At 35.0% G+C, this 18,409-nt stretch overlaps 1 protein-coding gene across 2 annotated transcripts in view; it reads right to left on the bottom strand.

The window, feature by feature from the left end:
* Nucleotides 1–1,255: 1,255 nt before the first annotated feature.
* The window catches only part of RB1CC1 (RB1-inducible coiled-coil 1), a 74,670-nt gene continuing 57,516 nt past the window's right edge, over nucleotides 1,256–18,409 (bottom strand). The window contains exons 17-22 of one of the 2 annotated variants that reach the window (XM_006871860.1): nucleotides 18,000–18,054; nucleotides 15,247–15,294; nucleotides 5,280–5,338; nucleotides 3,922–4,058; nucleotides 2,169–2,239; nucleotides 1,256–1,685 (exon numbers count right to left, since the gene is read on the bottom strand). In XM_006871860.1, the coding sequence (XP_006871922.1) occupies nucleotides 1,608–1,685; nucleotides 2,169–2,239; nucleotides 3,922–4,058; nucleotides 5,280–5,338; nucleotides 15,247–15,294; nucleotides 18,000–18,054 (448 nt within the window). In that variant the 3' untranslated portion in view covers nucleotides 1,256–1,607. The remainder of the gene's footprint in view (nucleotides 1,686–2,168; nucleotides 2,240–3,921; nucleotides 4,059–5,279; nucleotides 5,339–15,246; nucleotides 15,295–17,999; nucleotides 18,055–18,409) is intronic. The other variant, XM_006871861.1, reaches the window with a different exon arrangement.

Here is an 18,409-nt window from a genome sequence, read left to right as displayed (position 1 = left end):
TTATCAAACAGGCTTTAAGAAACGCTATACACAATAAAATCCAACAACAATGAGCAATACTAATGAGACAACGGATTTGATGTAATGTGCCAGCACACAGTTCCACAGCAGAATGACCACACATTACATTTCATTTTAAGGGTAGCAACTATGTCAAAATGGCATTCTAGCAAATTCATTTAAACCCAACCAAACCACTCTGAATTAATTTATTGCTTTTGGAATCTTTGCATAAAGATGTCACCATGGAAGGATTAAATAGAAACATGTGAAATCCAATTTTTTAAATTTATTCATATGTTGTCAAATTCAGTTTTCTATACACTATTGTTTATTTCATTTATGTACTACTAGATATACATATTTAAAAAAATATTTAACTTATTTTTATGAAGAAATTAAATATTTTCTGAAAAAAGAGTCATTTTATTATTTTCTAGCAACAAACTGGAATTAAGTCTTAGCCCACTCAACTAACTCATTTAAAATGCCCTTTTTCATGGCTTCTTCTCTACAGATTTAGTTAACACAATTCTATTAAAATTAACACTGTTTTACCCTGTTACATAATATATAGTTAAAGAACATTTTTGTAATAAGCACGTTTCTCTTTGATATGATACAGAACAATTTTTTCACTTCTCAGCAGTCACTCAAATGTACTGAAATGTATCCTCTTTAAAAGGCACACACATTTACAGGTTCAAATCTTTATTGTTTTAAAATTCTACATGTCTTTTACAATACAATATTTTGTTATTTAAATGATCTCTATATGGTTAATGTACAATGAACATATTTTCCTTCTTTTTCTTGAAATACAGCCATGAATTACCATTTCATCAATATGATTATTCTAAACAGGAATAAAGAAGATGGGAAGGTTTGAGTGGTTCATTTGAAACTGTCAGTGGCACAGACGCTTCCCTTTAGAACCCAGATCAACAGTCACTGAAAGTGCTTTAAAGATTGCTTATAATTTATGGTTGATCTTAAAAATCAATCAGTCAAATTACAGAGCTCCTTTTTCTCCTGAAACATCAAAGGGCACTTTAAAAAAAATAATAAATGAGACAATTTGCTTTAGTAGTCTACAGAGGCAAACTCAAAAGAATGATTATCTGCATGCAATAATACTCCTCTTTAAATAGTTTTGAAGAATTTATACATTTTATAAAGAATGTGTTAAAGAGTACAAGTGTCTGATACTGGTTTCACAAAAGGACAAATGCTGGTAATAATAACTAACATTTAACATCTAAGTTCAAGCTAATGTATATTCAACAGGCAATTAATATGGCTAATTATAAGCCACAATGCACAGGGTATGCCCTTTGAGAAAATGAACTAGTTTGGTCCGTATTTCTAGGTTTATCTGGGTTAAAAAAAAACAAAACAAAAAAACCCATATTAATTCAGCTGAGAATTTTGATGAATTTATTGTTCCTAAAATGTAGCCAGTTAAAAATTCACTGTTGTACATCAATAAAGAGTATTGTCAAGCTGACTTTGTATAAAAAGATGGCCTGCTGTTTTCGGAGTGATGAATGAGCACTGTAGGACAGGTCAGAAAAATATCAAAGAATGTTGTTAATTCCTTCTGTAAGTTATACTTTCTTATTCCAGGACACTGCTTTTACTCGATAAAACTTTGTCCCCAGAGGAACTTTAAATCGATTTTGTGCCTAGAAGAGAAAGAAAACAGGGAATCACTTAAATGATAAAATGAAATTACACAACCCCCCATGCTACTCATAGCTAGAGTAGTGGAGGAGACTGTCAAACTACCAAAATCTATACCTCACCATCTGAAAATATTTTCAGGCGCTATGATCAGCACTGAACTGCAAACCACAAGGTCAGCAGTTCAAACCCACCTACTGTTCCTCAGAAACCCTTTACACAGGGTTGCTATGAATTGGAACCCACATGACAGCACTTAACATTAATGATGGAAGGGAAAGTTGATTTGTTGTTGTTGTGAAGTGCCGTCGAGTCGGTTCCGACCCATAGCGACCCTGTACAGGGTTTCCAAGGGTGTAAATCTTTACGGGAGCAGAAAGCCTCATCTTTCTCCCACAGAACGGCTGGTAGTTTTGAACCGCTGACCTTGAGGTTAGCAGCCTGATTTGTAACCACTCACTCACGATGCTACCAGAGCTCCTTACCTTCTTGGCTTGACAGTATTCCTTTTCCATTACTTTCCCAAGTACCCAGGGTCTTCTAGATCCACCTGAAGCTGATGAATTAAATTGTTAGTATCTTTTTGAAAGATTATTATATAAATTGTCAATGTTAAAACAGATTCCTGAGGTTTGCATGAATGAAAGATTAACACTTATTCCAAGTTAACTCAACAGTCTCATCAACTGAAAGAACTAATGAAGTAGGATGCTTTTCCAATATCTGAAAACAAAGTTATGTAGACAAAATGTATTTTCTAGGTCCAAAGTAAAAGGCAAATTGTTTGGAAGGCAATGTAGTGTTTGAAACAAAAGCCCTCAGGAGTAGAACAGCACCTTCTACATGTCTATACAGTGGCTGGCATGGCACCGTGAAAAGGTTAAAACTTGATTCCCATTAGCAGCCGACTCTATAAACAGACTAGAACTGTCACATAGTTTCCAAAGCTGTAACTTTTATGGAAGCACATTGCCACATCTTTCTCCCTTGGAGCAGCTGATAAGTTTGAACTGCTGACCTTTCTGTTAACATCTGAGTGCTTAAACATTGTGTCACCAAGGCTCTGTGTGAGCTGGTGTTCAATGAGTATCTTGTGAAGGGAAGTACTTGTGTAAAATACATGGCAGGAGAAGTCGTATGACAAGCTAAGAACATACCAGGGTTAAGTCAAAAAGTATTGCTACAGAGCAAATTGCTTCAGTTCATATGAGTTTATTCCAAACAAATTACGTCTCTGTGATCAATGTGGTAGCTACAGACAAATTCTCTCAGTAACACACCTGATAAGACTTTGTTGAAGGACAAAGAATGATCGTGGGGGCTTTTATTACCAAGAGGTTTAAAGAAAACTGAGAAAAGGGCTAGAAAAACTGCATCCAGGACTGTTTTCCCCCATAATAACAATGCACCCTGTGCTCATTCTCCAAGGGTAGCAAAGGATGTCATACAAGAATTTCCTTAGGAAAGCTTACTCCATCCATTCCACAACCCTGATCTTACACTTTTAGACTGCCCTTTTGTTGCTAAACCTTAAAGAACACTTCAAAGGAACACAATTTGAGTCCTCTGAGAATGCAATAACTGTTGTTTTGACGTAAATTGAAGAACACACAATTCTTTGGATGCATGGTTAAGATGGAAACACTGCCTTCAGAAGTGTATAGACCTACATGAGGGAGATTATGTTGAGAAACAATAGCTTCATATGTTGATATTTACTTAACAAAGGTTTCTGTGATTTTATAGCAATACTTTTTAATTTATCCTCATATGCATTCTCTTTTAAAATTTATCAGAAAAGGAAGTTGCCATAACAAATTTGATGCTAAGAATATCTTACCAAAAAATTACTCCAACTAAAGTTTCTGAGATACAATGAAGGCTACAAGCAATCTTCATTAAAAAAAAAAAATTGAACAAGATATAAGATATTCTGGATATATGTTCTCATGTCTGAATTGAATGTATACAGATAATTTTACATGATAAAAGTCCTTGGACCACAAGATATGGAAAATATTCCGATCAACAGATTTACTGTAAGAACTATACTCTTAATTTTCAAATGACAATGGAATCCTGGTGAATATAGGTTTTACATAAAAACAAGCAAAACACATTAAAGTAGTTTTCTATTAGCAACTTAATTCTAATACAATTAGACAGCAGAAAATAAGAATATTTAATATATCTCCTCCACTTGAAGTTTATTATTTTAGTTAGGAATGTGACACTTACCACCCTCACCTGGTTTGAGATCCAGGCCAGGTAGAGATTCTGAATGCAGAAAATATAAGGTAGGACTAACAGTAAATAACACATAATTGTCATGGCGTTCATCTAGGATGATGAGTACCAAATCTCCCACCTGAAAACTAAATAAAGCAATGCAATTTTATTATAGAGAAGATTGACTATCACCCTATTCTGGAAATTTAAGTATATGCAAAGGGACTTCAATAAATTCATGGAAGAAATCCTTTATCTTTGAAGTCAATTCTCCCACAGATTTTTAAAAGTCACTTCTCCCACAATTCTCCTTACAATGTTCAATTAGATAGTCAAGCATTAATGCAATAGATTTCACACTTATATGATGGTTTTTTTGAACTCTGCACAACTTCTTAATGGAAGTGCTGAGCATGCAAGAGCAATACTAGCAACTATCAGAGACCAAGAGACCAAATTTCCTCAGGCAAATTTCTAGTGTTAGCTAACATTTGAAAGGAGGGGAAAAAAAAAATCTGCTTAGATGAGTGGGGAAATAAGACCTACTACATTTCATCAAGTCATTGAGGAGTATATTACTCATCTTTCATTTTACAAGAAATACACGTTTCTATGAGACTTAAGAAACAGCGACGTTGTATGTACAGTTACAGTGGCAAAGAAAGAATCAAAACCCAATTCTCCGGTTCCTATTTGTGTACTTTTCAACAAGAAAGAGAACATTATTGAGTGTCATGGAGTCTGAAAGAAAGAAGCAAGGGAGAAAAACGTAGGCAGAACTCCTTATATGCTGCCAGAATTATCTGTGTCACTGGTTGGTGCCCTTAGAAGTGTGTTCAAAACAATTCAACAGGCTGTGAAAGTTTCTCTTAGATTTTGTAGTTGTCTAGATTATTTAATTCAGTAAGTTTAAGTCCTATACTTCATAAATCATCACATCAAAGGCAGTTGGGAAAGCTTTTTAAAGGCTAACAGTTTTGTATTTATTGATTATCCTACAAGTATAGCCACCAACTAACTGTGTGGCAGTCACTGTTCTGATTGAAGAGTTATTTTCAGAACAGGTTATCTTAAAAAGGGCTCTCTAAAACAGTGTCATTTAAGCTCACAGACTACCCTACCCATTTAAAGACTGTCACATAGCTGGTAAAGACAGATTCTACCTAGCCCTTTCAAATTACTTTGAGAAGATAAAATAAAATTACAATGAGATGTCAATGGAGTGTGACCATGAGGTATTTCACAACCAAAAATTTAATAAACTAAAAAAGTCACGTTTTGTAACAGTTTTATAACAATCAAATACTATACAAATCAGTATTTTTTTTTTCATATAAGCAAACCCTAAACATAAATAAAATACTTACTCTCGAATAGCTATTTTTTCAGAATGCCTTGAAGATACTGAAGACATGCTCTGAGACATCTTTTAAAAAAAAAAAAGAACATTTCATAAAGTTTGTAAAATCAGAGCACCAAGTACTATCAGTACTATCAGTATTAGGTGCATGCTGCAAACATTTCTTTTAAATGTTACACACATTTAGTTTTTTAGGGCACAAACTTATTTTTATTAATATAATCCAATTACTTCAACATTCAGTTTTACATGACAATTTTACCTACATATTTACTTGATAATCAGTTGCCTGGATTAAAAACTGAATTCTGATTTATAACATTCAATTTATAACTGCAACTTTAATCTATGAAAATCAAATATCACATAAAAAAAGAATGAAATTTTTAGTCAAGAATTGTATAACTTTTGCATACTGACTTTCAGATATTTCCTTTTGTTAACAAAATTCCTTTAAGAATCTTAATCAGAAGCCCAGTATCTAAATAGGAATAATAAACACACAAACAAGACAACATTGCTCTGATTGAAATGGGGGTTGATAATTTTCTCTCTTCTCTCCAATTCAACTCTGGAGATAACCTCAGTTTAATAAAAGATCTTATATGTGCTAATTGAGCAGCTAATGTGTGTGTGTGTGTGTGTGTGTGTGTGTGTGTGTGTTAGGCACTGTGGAGTCAGGCCTGACTCATAGCGACTCTGTATAGGATTTTCCAAGGAGTGGTTGGTGGGTTTGAATTGCTGACCTTGTGGTTAGCAGCTCAATGCTGATCCTATAGAGCCACACCAGGAGTCCTGCATAATGCCTTTGTTGTTGTTGTGAAGTGTCAGTTCCAACCCATAGTGACCCTTAATAGGGTTTCCAAGGAGCAGCTGGTGAGCTTGAACCACCGATCTTGCAGTTCAAATGGCTTTGTAGTCTGGCGCATCAACCCACATTGCCACACCAGGACTCTGCTTAATGCTCAGCCTAAATAAATAGCTCCGCTTCAATTCATTGTTTCTCTCACACAATTGAGTGATACATGGACACTTGCTACAAATACTGGGTCCTACGAGGAGTCCTGGTGTGGCGCTGTAGGATATGCGCTGGACTGCAAGGCCAAGGTGGTAGTTCAAACCCACCAGCCACTCCTTGTAAATCCTATACAGGGTTGCTATGAGTCAGAACCGACTTGACACTTAACAAACAAAAACAAAACAAGGGCAACTTTTACTAAGCAAAGCAGGCCTAATGCAAAGTTATACAAAATAAGTGCAGAAAAACTATTTTAGAACAACAACAAAATGAATGGAAGTCTAACAGTAAACAGAAACTGATTATCAAAACCATAGAGAAAAAAATGATGGCAGTGAAGAGAAGTATGACTATATTCTACTCATATTTCTTAAACAAACAAACAACTTTTGCATATGTAAGACTATGCGAAAAAGGTATTGTTATTAGGGTTCTTCTAGTTCATACATACACAGGTTTATTCCAAACAAAACATGTTTAAACATGTCTTATTGCAAGTGGATGGCTGTAGAGACGTTTTATCCATAACACACTTTTCCTAGTCTCATTAGGGATGGCTTTCCATATCAGTGAATCTTTGCAGCAGGTTTATGGGAATTATGCCTCACATAAATGTTTTTAGATTGATCAAACAGTTTTTAGATGATCAAGCATTTTAAGGAAGGTCAGAAAGAATGCAAAGAAAGGGGAAGACTGAGTCAACCTAGATGAATGAATACACTGTGACAGAAGTCTAGAAACTAGTGGAAGAAGACTTGAGAATTCCTATCAAAGCAATAACTATTAAAGTTGACATCCCACATGGTTTGGCATTTTTTATTTTAAGCTAAGATCTTGGCCTCATCAAGCTTTGGACTTGTTGAGTGCCAAAAGCACTGCATGAAGATCAGCTAGCTTAAAGAGCTGATCATCTGATCTTTTAAAAGTATGATCAAAGCCAACGAAGATGTTTACATGGGATGAATCTACTGGGGAAAGATAAGCACTGTACTGCGAACCACAAGGTATGCAGTTCGAGCTCACCAGCTGTTCTGCGAAAGAAAGATGAGGCTTTCTGCTCCTATGAAGATTAAAAGCCTTAGAAACCCTATACAAGGTCACTATGAGCTGTAACCAACTCTGCAATGACACTTAGTAACAACAGGAACAAAAGGGGTAATAATCTTGATCATGGGGGCTTTTATTGAACAAATTTTAAGAAAACTGAAAATTGCATTGGCAAGAAAAAGGCCATGAAAATGGCAAGGAGGAATTTTTTTTCTCCCATCACAACAATAATCAGACTCATCTTTCAACAGTGTCAAAGGCCACAAGACTTTGTTTAGAAACTCTTACCCCATCTACTGTACAGTTCTTATCTTGCTCCTTCAGGAATCCTATTGATCCCCAAACTGGAAGGACTTCTAAAAGGGACATAATTTTTGAGTCCCAAAGGATGCCAAAACTTCCATCAGGACATAGTGTAAACTGAATAGTATTCTTTGGAAAAGGGTTAGATAGATGGAAACACTGTCTCCAAAGTGGGATATGTCTAGAAACAATAGCTTCACATTTTGTTAATTTTTTTAAAACAAAGACATCCATGATTTTGTAGCAATACTTTTAGACTTACTGTTGTACTTATTAATAATTAATAAGTTACTTATGAATTAATAGCTGTTGAGTTGGTTCCAAACCATAACGACCTTATATAAGGTTTCCAAGGAATGGCCAGTGAGCTTGAACCACCAACCTTGAGGTTCAAACCAACCTGTGAGTCTAGCTCATAGTCCACAGTGCCACACCAAAACTCCAGGGACAGCGAGAGAGGGAAACTAATTGGTAAACAGCCAGCCACATGTTGGGTGATCATCTTTTTTTGCAAGCAGTACGGCAACAGGTGACCTGGCATATCAGATTCATACAGGCATTGGGAAAATGTGATTCGCTTGATGAACAGAGGTGTGGCCAGCTCCCACCCTCATCTATCTGAGTTCAGAGTCCAGTGGTTGGGAGTTGTGCAAATGTGAGGTAGGGTCAGCTACACCGCTTTGGTGTCTCAATTCAGGTGGGCTCTGCTCCAAACCTACAGAACCCACAGAGCCACCCTGTGTCCCACCATAGGTCCTAACAGACACTGAAAGTAGCTCCATCAAAGACCTCCACAAACGACTTCCAAATGGAGGACTCCAAACAGAGATAACACCAAGGCAGGTAGGAACTTCATCTAGGGTCAGAAACTCCAATGTCACATCCCTCCCATACCCATGTCGTAAACACCTTGGTTTGTAGGAATCCCCAGAGTTTTTCCCTTTCTGGGTCCAACTGTTGCACTGTTTTGGGTTTGTTTTTTTCCCTTTTGTTGTGTCATTGTTTTTGTTTATTTCTTCTTTTTTCTCCTTCACTCTTTCCAATCCCTTGAATTTTATCCTTTCTATTCTGTTCTTTTGTTTTTCCTTTTCTTCTGTTTCTCATTTCCCCTCTTCTTTACCCCCTTTTCATCTTTTTTTACTATTCTCTTTTATCATCTTCCCTTCTCGTTGGTTTTTCTTGTGGTTTTTTTTTTCTTTTAATCTTTTATTTCCTCTCTTATTTCTGTCTTGTACAACTCAATTTTCCTTTTCCTTCGATATATTTTGTTATACTTTTTTCTTGATTGTTGCCTGTTTTTATTTCCATTTTCCCCTTTATTATTTTCTCTTCTCATTTTCAGTTGTTTTATTTTTATTATTATTATATTTTGTTTCCTGTTGTGTCTGTGTTCTTAAAAGGTTGGGGATAGGGGCAGGTGCAGAGATTCTCCTCTTTCCCACCTAGCAATGGGACACCAACCATGCCCAAACAGCCCCGTTACAACTTTACCCTCTGTAGCTCTACCCACCAAGCATGAGCCAATACCAACTCCTATGTTCAGCACCACCCGATCAATAATAGACAGCAGTCACCAACAGCCAAACTTAATATTGAACTGAGGTGCACTAATAGTAAATGCAGAACTGTGTACATGCTTTCATCCTCTAACTACACCCACAGGACACAGCTGGTGAGTGCCTAGGAACATATTAGCATACAATTATCAATTAAATACAAATACAAAAACACCAAAGTGTCAAGGAGACAAGAGACAATTGTAGAGCAGACAACAAAACAAGAAAGAATGGCACAAACAAATACCCAGGATGCAGAGCTAGAAAACATTTCTAAGGAATAAAAGGTAATGGAATTAACTGAAAAAGAATTTAAAAGAATGATACTTAGGTATCTTCAAAGGAATGATAGAAAGATTGAAAATTGAAAATCTCAAGATAGAAAGAGAGGACAGCAAGGAGACAATACCTTAGACTTATTTGGAATACCATGAAGAGGGAAAGACAAAAACAGGGAATTTTTCAGAGATGCTAGAAGAAAGCTTCCATGACATTACGAAAGATGAGAAAAAAAACATATCAGCAGCTGAATGAACACCAAACAGGAATGTTTCCAAAAGAAAATCACCAGAATATATCATAATCAAACTTTCTAAATCCAAAATAAAGGAAAGAATCCTGAGAGCAGCTTGAAAAAAAAAAAAGAAGTTACCTACAAAGGAGAACCAATAAAACTAAGCTCTTATTTTTCAAAAGAAACCATGCAAGTGAGAGGACAATGGATAGCATCTACAAAACTCTGAAAGACAAATGACCAACAATCATATATGCAGCAAAGCTGTCCATCAAAAATGACAATGACATTAGGACATTTTCAGCTAAATGGAATTAAAGGAAATTACAGTAACCAGACCAACTTTATAAAAAATATTAAAGGGTATTCTTTGAGAACCAACAGCAACAGACAACAGCCTGAAGTTAACATACATGATATAGAAGTGTTTAAAGTAAGAAAAACCTAGGAAACTAAATGTAGGGAACCAGAAATACTGATTTATAATGAAGTTAACTACAAAGTAAAAAGAGGGCATAATGTAAATATAGCACTGGAAAATAGCAAAGAAGTAGATTTCTAAATTAAAATGGACTGTTTTAAGTGGAGAAAGCAAATAATAAATTACAGATTAAGCTCAAAGAAAATGAATCTATCTTCCTATCAAATATGCAGGGGGAAAATCTATCTTCCTATCAAATATACAAGCAAAAGGAACTCAGAGCAGAAAATTATGTGGAACAAAGAAAATAGCATCAACACATAAAAAAAAAACAAAATGACCCCAATCAATTCATACCTATCAATAATTATTACACTGAATGTAAATGATTAAATGTATCATATTCAAGAGACAGTATCTGAACGGAAAAGAAAACAGGATCCTTCTACATGCTATATACAAGAAACACATCATACACACAAAGATAAGAGATAGACTAAAAATAAATAAAAAAATAGAAAAAATATATCAAGCTAACAACAACAAAAAATTAACAGGAGTGGCCATTTTAAGCTTGGATAAAATAAGTATTAAAGCAAAAACTAGCATAAAAGACAGAGAAGGACATTAAACCATAATTACGGGGTAACTGAAAAGAAAACATAACCGAAATAAATATCTATGTCCCCAATGAAAGAGCCCCAAAATACATAAATGAAACTCTTATTAGAAGTGAAGAAAAAAAAAAACCCACTACAGTAATAATCTTGGTTTGGTGCTGTAGGGTAAGCACCAGGCCACAAGATTGATTTGAAACACAAGGGGTCAGGATTTGAAGCAGCAGGCACTCGTTGGAAATAAAAGGTTTAGTGTTGGAACCAACTGGAAGGCACTTAACAGCAACAACAACAATAATAATAGAAGATTTTAATACACCGCTTCTAGTGTAAGACAAACTATTAAAAATTCAACAAGACACAGAAGATCTAAACAACACAAGCAACCAACTGGACCTCCTAGACATAAACAGAAAATTCAACCTAACAACAGCACAATACATATTCTTTTCCAGTGCACAAGGAACGTTCACCAGAATAGACCATATGTTAGGTCACAAAGCAAATTTGAATATATTTAAAAATATCAATATACTAGAAAGCCTCTTCTACTACAAACAACAAACTGCTTAAAAAGCTGCTGGATAATAAATCAAATAAAAAATGAAATTAAAAATTCCGTAAATCAAGTGAGAGCAAAAACACAACTTACTATAAATTGCTCAAAGGGCATTTTATAGCAATTAAACGTACACATTCAAAAAGAATACAGAACCCAAATAAACACAATAATCCAATACCTCTAACAATTATAACAGAACACTATGAAGAACTGTATTCTAACAATCTTGAAAATCTAGACGAAAATGGACAAATTTCTTGAAACATACAATAATATAGACTTCAGTAGAAAATGTGAACAGGCATGTAAGAAGAGAAGAAATTAATCATGTTATTAAAAACTTCCAACTAAATGAGGTCTTAGCAGGATGGCTTTCCTGATGGACTCCAGCAAACATTCTGCGAAGACCTGACACCAACTCAAACTATTCCATAATATCGAAAAGGACAGAGAACTCCTAAGATCATTTTACGAAGCAAACATAACTCTTATATACCAAAACCAGGCAAAGAATCACTGAAAAAGAGAATTATCGAACATCCCTCATGAACATAGATACAAGAATTCTCAACAAAATCCTAACCAATAAAATCTAATAATATATGCCAAAAAATCCATCATGACCCACTGGGATTCATACCTGGTATGCATGGATGGTTCAATATTAGAAAAACAATGTAATTTACCACATTGTTTTTTGATCTTAACAACCGAGACAGAAAAAGGCACAAAATCCAACATCCAGTCATGATAAAAACACTCAACAAAATAGGAATAGAAGGTAAATTCCTCAACATAATTAAGTACATATATACAAAATCAACTCCTTGGAAGGCCTGTCCAGGGTCATTATGAGTCAGAACCAACTCAATGGCACTTAACAACAACAACAACATACAAAGCCAACAGTCAATATCACTCTGAATGGTGAAAAACTGAAGCCATTACCCTTGTGAACATGAACCAGACAAATTGTGGAGTCCTGGTGTGGCGCTGTGGGCTAATGTGCTGGACTGCAAAGTCGGCTGGAGCCACTAGGTCAGCGGTAAAAGTTCAATAACTGTTCCTGGGAAATCCTATACAGGGTTGCTATGAGTGGGAACTGACTGGACGGTACATTCAATATTGTGTTGGGAAGTTTTCACCAGAACTGTAAGCTTAGCAAGACAGAGAAATTAAAGTCATTCAAATTGGTAAAGAAGTAAAACTCTCTATTTGCAGACAACATGATCCTATACTTAGAAAAGCTCAAATATTCCACCAGAAAATTATTGGAATTCATTGGTACATCTGGCAAAGTGGCAGGCAACAGGACCAACACACAAAAATCAATATCAATAGAATTCCTTTACACTAATAAAGAGAGCTCTGAAAAGGAAATCAGGAAAACAGTATCATTTCAACAGCCACCCAAAAGATGAAACATTTGGGAATAAATCTAAGCAAAGACACTAAAGATCTACACAAAGAAAACTACAAAACACTGCTATAAGAAACCAAAAAAAAGACTTTCAGAAATGGTGAAATATACACTGCTTGTGGATTGAAGGATTTAACATTGTAAAAATGTTAACAATACCTAGAGCAACTATAGCAATATAATGCAATCCTAATCCAGATCTCAACATTTTTCAAAGAAATGGAAAAACTAAGCACCAAAATTATATGGAAAAGAAAAAGATCCCAAATAAGCAAAGAATTATTGGAAAGAACAAAGAAGGATGCCTCTCATTTCCCGATCTCAAAACTTACTACATAACCACAGTAATCAAAACAGCATGGTACTGAAATAATGAAAACCACATAGATTAATGGAACAGAAATGAGAACCCAGAAGTAAGACTGTCCACCTAAAGTTGGTTGATCTTCAACGAAGAGCCCAAATGCATTAAATGAGGAAGAGGTAGTCTCTTTAGTAAAGGGTGCTGGGCAAAAAGTCCATTTGAAGCAAGACTCAGATCTCATGCTATATGAACTTAATGTATACTAATGACTTAAATGTAAAGCCAAGAACTATAAGGATAATCAATGAAAAAAAACGGAGACAAACTTAGCCATAAATACATTATCACATGAGATAAATACATTATAAAGTATAACTGAAAGCACACAACAGAAGACAAAATAGATGACTGGGGCATCTTAAAAATTACATACTTATGTATATCACACCAAAGAGTAAAATAAGAACCCACAGACTGGGAAAAAATGCTTGGCAATGACATATACAAAAGATTACTCTCCAAAATTTATAGAACACTTCAATGCTTCAACAAAAATACGACAAACCACGCAATTAAAAAATTGGCAGCAGGAAATAAACACTTCACCAAAGAAAGACATTAACAAACATATGAAGAAATGTTCACAATCATTAGCCATTGTTATTGTTGTTGCTAAGTGCCGTTGAGTCGGTTCCGACCCATAGCAACTCTGTATAGGGTTTCTGAGAATTGGCTGGTAGGTTTGGACTGCTGACCTTGTGGTTCAAGCCAACCTTGCGCTATACCAGTAAATAATAATAATGTATCATCTTACGTAGATATTAGCAAAGTTTAAAAAAAAAAACACACAGAAAACAAGGGTGTGAAGAGACAGTGACCCTCCTATACTGCTGGTGGAACTGTAAAATGGTACAACCATTGTGGAAAACAGTTTGGTGGTTTCCAAAAATGTTAGAAATAGAAGCACTGATTGACCCAACAATACTTCCACTTGGTATATATCCTCAAGAAACAGAGTCTAGATGCGAAAAATATATGCACATGCATATGCAGCAGCATTCACAACTGCAAAGATTAAGATAGCCTAAATGCCCATCAGCAGAAGAATGGCTAAACTAATGGAATGCTGTGAAATGACAAATAACATATCTGAAAAACACCTTGCAACATGGATGAACCTGACATTATACTAACAATAAGTCAATCATAAAAGGACAAATATTGTATGAGACCCTGTTAATAAACGATATCATTGCTAAGCGAAACATTCTATGATGGTTACAGGAAAGCAGAGGGATGGGTGGGAAAGAATCATTCACAGGCTAGATGGCAGACACACATATACAACAAGAAGGAAGCTGACAAAAGAAAGATGAAAGTAGCAGGATACACAGTGACGAGCACAAGAGTTAAAGAAAATGGAGGTATATACTGTTAACTGATGGTACTTGGAGGGGATTGCAATCATTGTAATGAAGCAAAATATATGATTTGTTTAATTTAAAACTGATGATCTGTTCTGTAAATCTTTACTCAATTCATAATAAAAAGTTTTTAAAATTTCATTTTAAAGAGTATCTAAGGACTTGTTCGAAGTACTGAACACACACCTCAAATTGGTCTGGTTACCATATATATATAGTATTTAGCAGAAATTGGAAAATTAAATAATTGCTTAATTAAAGCAATTATCATTGACTATAAGACAAACTAGCCACCCAAGTAACTGGTTAAATTCAAAGGTAATTTAAGTAAGCAAGGTAATTCAAAAGACTATACAGGTTCCTATAACTTTCAGATCACTTCACTTAAAAAAAAAAAGTTTCAAGGTTCATAAGATTGCAATCATCTGTTACTTTTAAAAGCACCTCATGTGGTCAGATTTACAGTCTTCTCACAAAGACGTATTTCCTTTCATGCTGTGAAAAAAAAGGATAGGCACTGCACTGCAATCTGCAAGGTCAGTGGTTCAAACCCACCAGCTGCTCTATGGAAACCCAATACAGGGTCACTATGAATCGGAAACAAGGACAGTGACAACAACCTTGACCTGACTTAATTCTAGGTATCAATAGTCACCAGTGTCCAACAGGGTTCAATACAACGGCAGGAAATAATTATGGCATGTAGCCTTCTGATGGGGTATCTTTATCAAATAATTAAAAAATAGTTAAGATCAATTTGGCAAAAAAAAAACAAAAAAAAAACTTACAAGTCTTTGATTTAACCGCTTGTTTTCTTCTTCTTTCAATTGCAATGTCTGCAGAAGAAAAACAAATCTGTGATTTATCCTCAGTTATTCAAATAAATCTATAAAGAATAATAAATGCAAGAGTAATGATTGTTTTTCTGGCAAGAAATGCTAACGGTGATATTATTTTCTATGGATCCATTTTTGCCTTCAATGTCAATCAGCATAATTTTAGGCACATTTATCTAAACAAAATGTTGTAACATACATTTCAGGTGAGTCTGATGTAAACAGTCACAAAAACCCTTAAGAAAGAACAAAACATGCTAAATTTCAACTAAGTTATATAATTCTAATTTTTGGATATTTAAGTATCGACTATCTGGTTTCATATGAGTGATTTGTTTAAAAGGAACACAGTACTTAATAGGTGATGTTCATTATTTTTGAGCCAACTTTGTTATTTAGCTACAGGGGTAGTTTTGGTTGAAGGGTTTCACACGACGATAGTCTTGGGGACCCATTAGTCTCAGCCAGTCAATAGGTCTAGATTTTGTTTTGTTTTAAGGAATGTAAGGTTCTGTTCCATATTTCCCCCTTTCTCTCAATTCATCCTTTGTGGCCTAGATTAACAATGGTTGGTAGTGGTAGCCCAGCCACAGCTAGTTGCTTGAGTCTCAGGGTAGATGAAGCCATGATTTATGAAGAATATCGGTACTGCAGACAAGTTTCGTCTTTATCTTGTGTTACACAGTATTAGAGACCAAAGGTGAACACACCTTAGATGGTTACTCACAAGCTTTTCAGATATCAGACACTACTCACCAAACTAGAATGTAGAACATTACTTTAGGAACTATTAGGTCAATTGACCTAAATGATCCATGAGACTATATGGCCCTAACCCTTCAAATCTAGAAGTCTAATCCTGTAACATGTTTGGTTATGTCTAATAAGTATCTATAAACTGTGCCACATCTGTGCTTTATAACATAAGAGGGTAAGTTGAAAGTATTGCTACAAGGGTTCCAATTCATACATGTACAGGTCTACTCCAAACAAAGCAAATTTAAACAAGTCTCTAAGATCAACGGACAGTTGTAGACAAGTTCTCTCGGTAATAAGAGGTGGCTTCAATATGTTTGTAGAAAAATGGAATTGAAAAGATAATTGAATTTTAACAGAAAAAATTTGAAGCCTCTCATACACTATCTTAATCTTGCTAGGGTGCCTTCAAAAATAGGTCCAACTAAAGCAGTGGCTTCCGAAGGGATCTGCTGGGCCAGTTAATTTCAAAGCAGAGATAAATTCAGAAGATTATAACAACTGTGTTTTAGGATTCCAAAGGGAGCAATCTTGGTTTTCTCAAAGGTTACCAGGAAATCATGGGGGATCATTTTGAAGTTTAGAAAATTAAAAATTGCACTGATGAGCAACAGGTCAGGAAAGTGATGCTGAGGAAATTTTTTTCAATCACATCAATGTACCTGCTCATTCTCTGAGGGTAGCAAATGTTATTCTATGGGAATTTACTTGGGAAACCTTACCCCATTCACTTTATAGCCCTAATCTTGCCCATTCAGTCTTCATTTTGTTGCCGAAATTCCAATAACATTTAAAAGGAATACGAATATGCTGAATATGCTTCAACTGCTATTTTGACATGGTGTAAATTATTACTTGCTGCGGCATATATATATAATTTTCAAACAGAATTTTGCACAATTCTTCATTGAAGGGCTAGAGATGGAAACACTGTCTTTAAAAGCGCACACACACTGATGGAGGAGGATATGCTAAGAAACACTAGCTTCACTATCTGATAAAGACTTCTATGCTTTTGTAGCAATACTTCTAAATTCACTCTTACATAGAAACATATTTGAATACAGTCACATAGATGTATATGTATATACTTATATCTCTGGTAGCATAGTGGTTTCGAATTGGGCTGTAAACTACAAGGTCAGTGGTTCGAAACTACCAGCGACTCCGCAGGAGAAAGATGAGGTGCTCTGCTCCTGTAAAGATTTACAGCCTCGGAAACCCTGTACAGGTTCGCTATGAGTCAGAACTGACTCCATGGCACACAGCCATCACCACCATACATATACAGGAGTCCTGGTGTGGCACTGTGGGTTAATGCGCCAGACCGCAAAGTCATTTGAACTGCAAGGTCAGCGGTCCAAGCTCACCAATCGCTCCTTGGAAAGCCTATATAGGGTCACTATGGGTTGGAACCGACTCAATGGCACTTAACAACAACCACCACCATACATATATATTTGAATACACATATATACCCACATATGAATCTTTTAGTTTTTGCTGTTGTTTCAAAATTATATATATATTTTCTACTTTTTAGAGAGTGAATTTCCTGTCTCCACTCTTCTCCATTGTGTATCTGTAATGCAAAGTTTCTAAAAATTTAATTTTTAAAAATAAACACATAAAACTCTTTATTTATAATATCCTTCTAAAATTCTGAACTGTTAATGAATAAAACCATACGTTTTAACTAACAGAATAGTATTCTGTTTTGTAAAGGCTAGCTCTTTTTCTCTAATATGTTATGAAACATAACAGGCCTGAAATATTACTACTAATTGTTTAGTGGCTTCAAACACTAAATGGTACGACTTGTCAAAAGTTTAATTTATAAGCTCAAACAGAAACAGTCTAATAAAGTATGCTTTCAGAATTAAGTTTATTTAACTACATCCCCAAAGTAAACATAATAAATTTTGCCATTTAGAAAAATATGTACTTACTCGTTCTAACAGCATTATCCTCTGTTTTTCTTCAGACAGCATATGAACATTTTCTCTTAAAATCAGAAAATGATTTACTTTAGTTTTAACTTTAATTCTGATGTCATAACATTAGGAAATTCTACAGGTTGTTGTTTTTTCTTAAAGAAATTATACCTTTAAGATATCTGTAATTATTTTTGCAAACAATGCAATAAAATGTAAAACTGACCATTCTTCCCCTATACATATATACATCCACAACTGGACACCAAATCCTTGGAGTCCATCCTTTTTCCAAACGGATGCAAAATGTCATATATTAATTTCAACATAATTCAGGGGTTTGTTTCAAGATTAATAATTCTACCCAAGCATTTGTCTATACTAACTACCTGGTTTGGTGTTAGGATAAGCACTGGACTGCTAAC

Source organism: Chrysochloris asiatica, unplaced genomic scaffold (genome assembly GCF_000296735.1).
Source record: "Chrysochloris asiatica unplaced genomic scaffold, ChrAsi1.0 scaffold00176, whole genome shotgun sequence".
NCBI classification, from domain to species: Eukaryota; Metazoa; Chordata; class Mammalia; order Afrosoricida; family Chrysochloridae; genus Chrysochloris; species Chrysochloris asiatica.
Note: the sequence above shows the minus strand (reverse complement) of the source record. Positions and strands in the feature narration are given on the sequence as shown.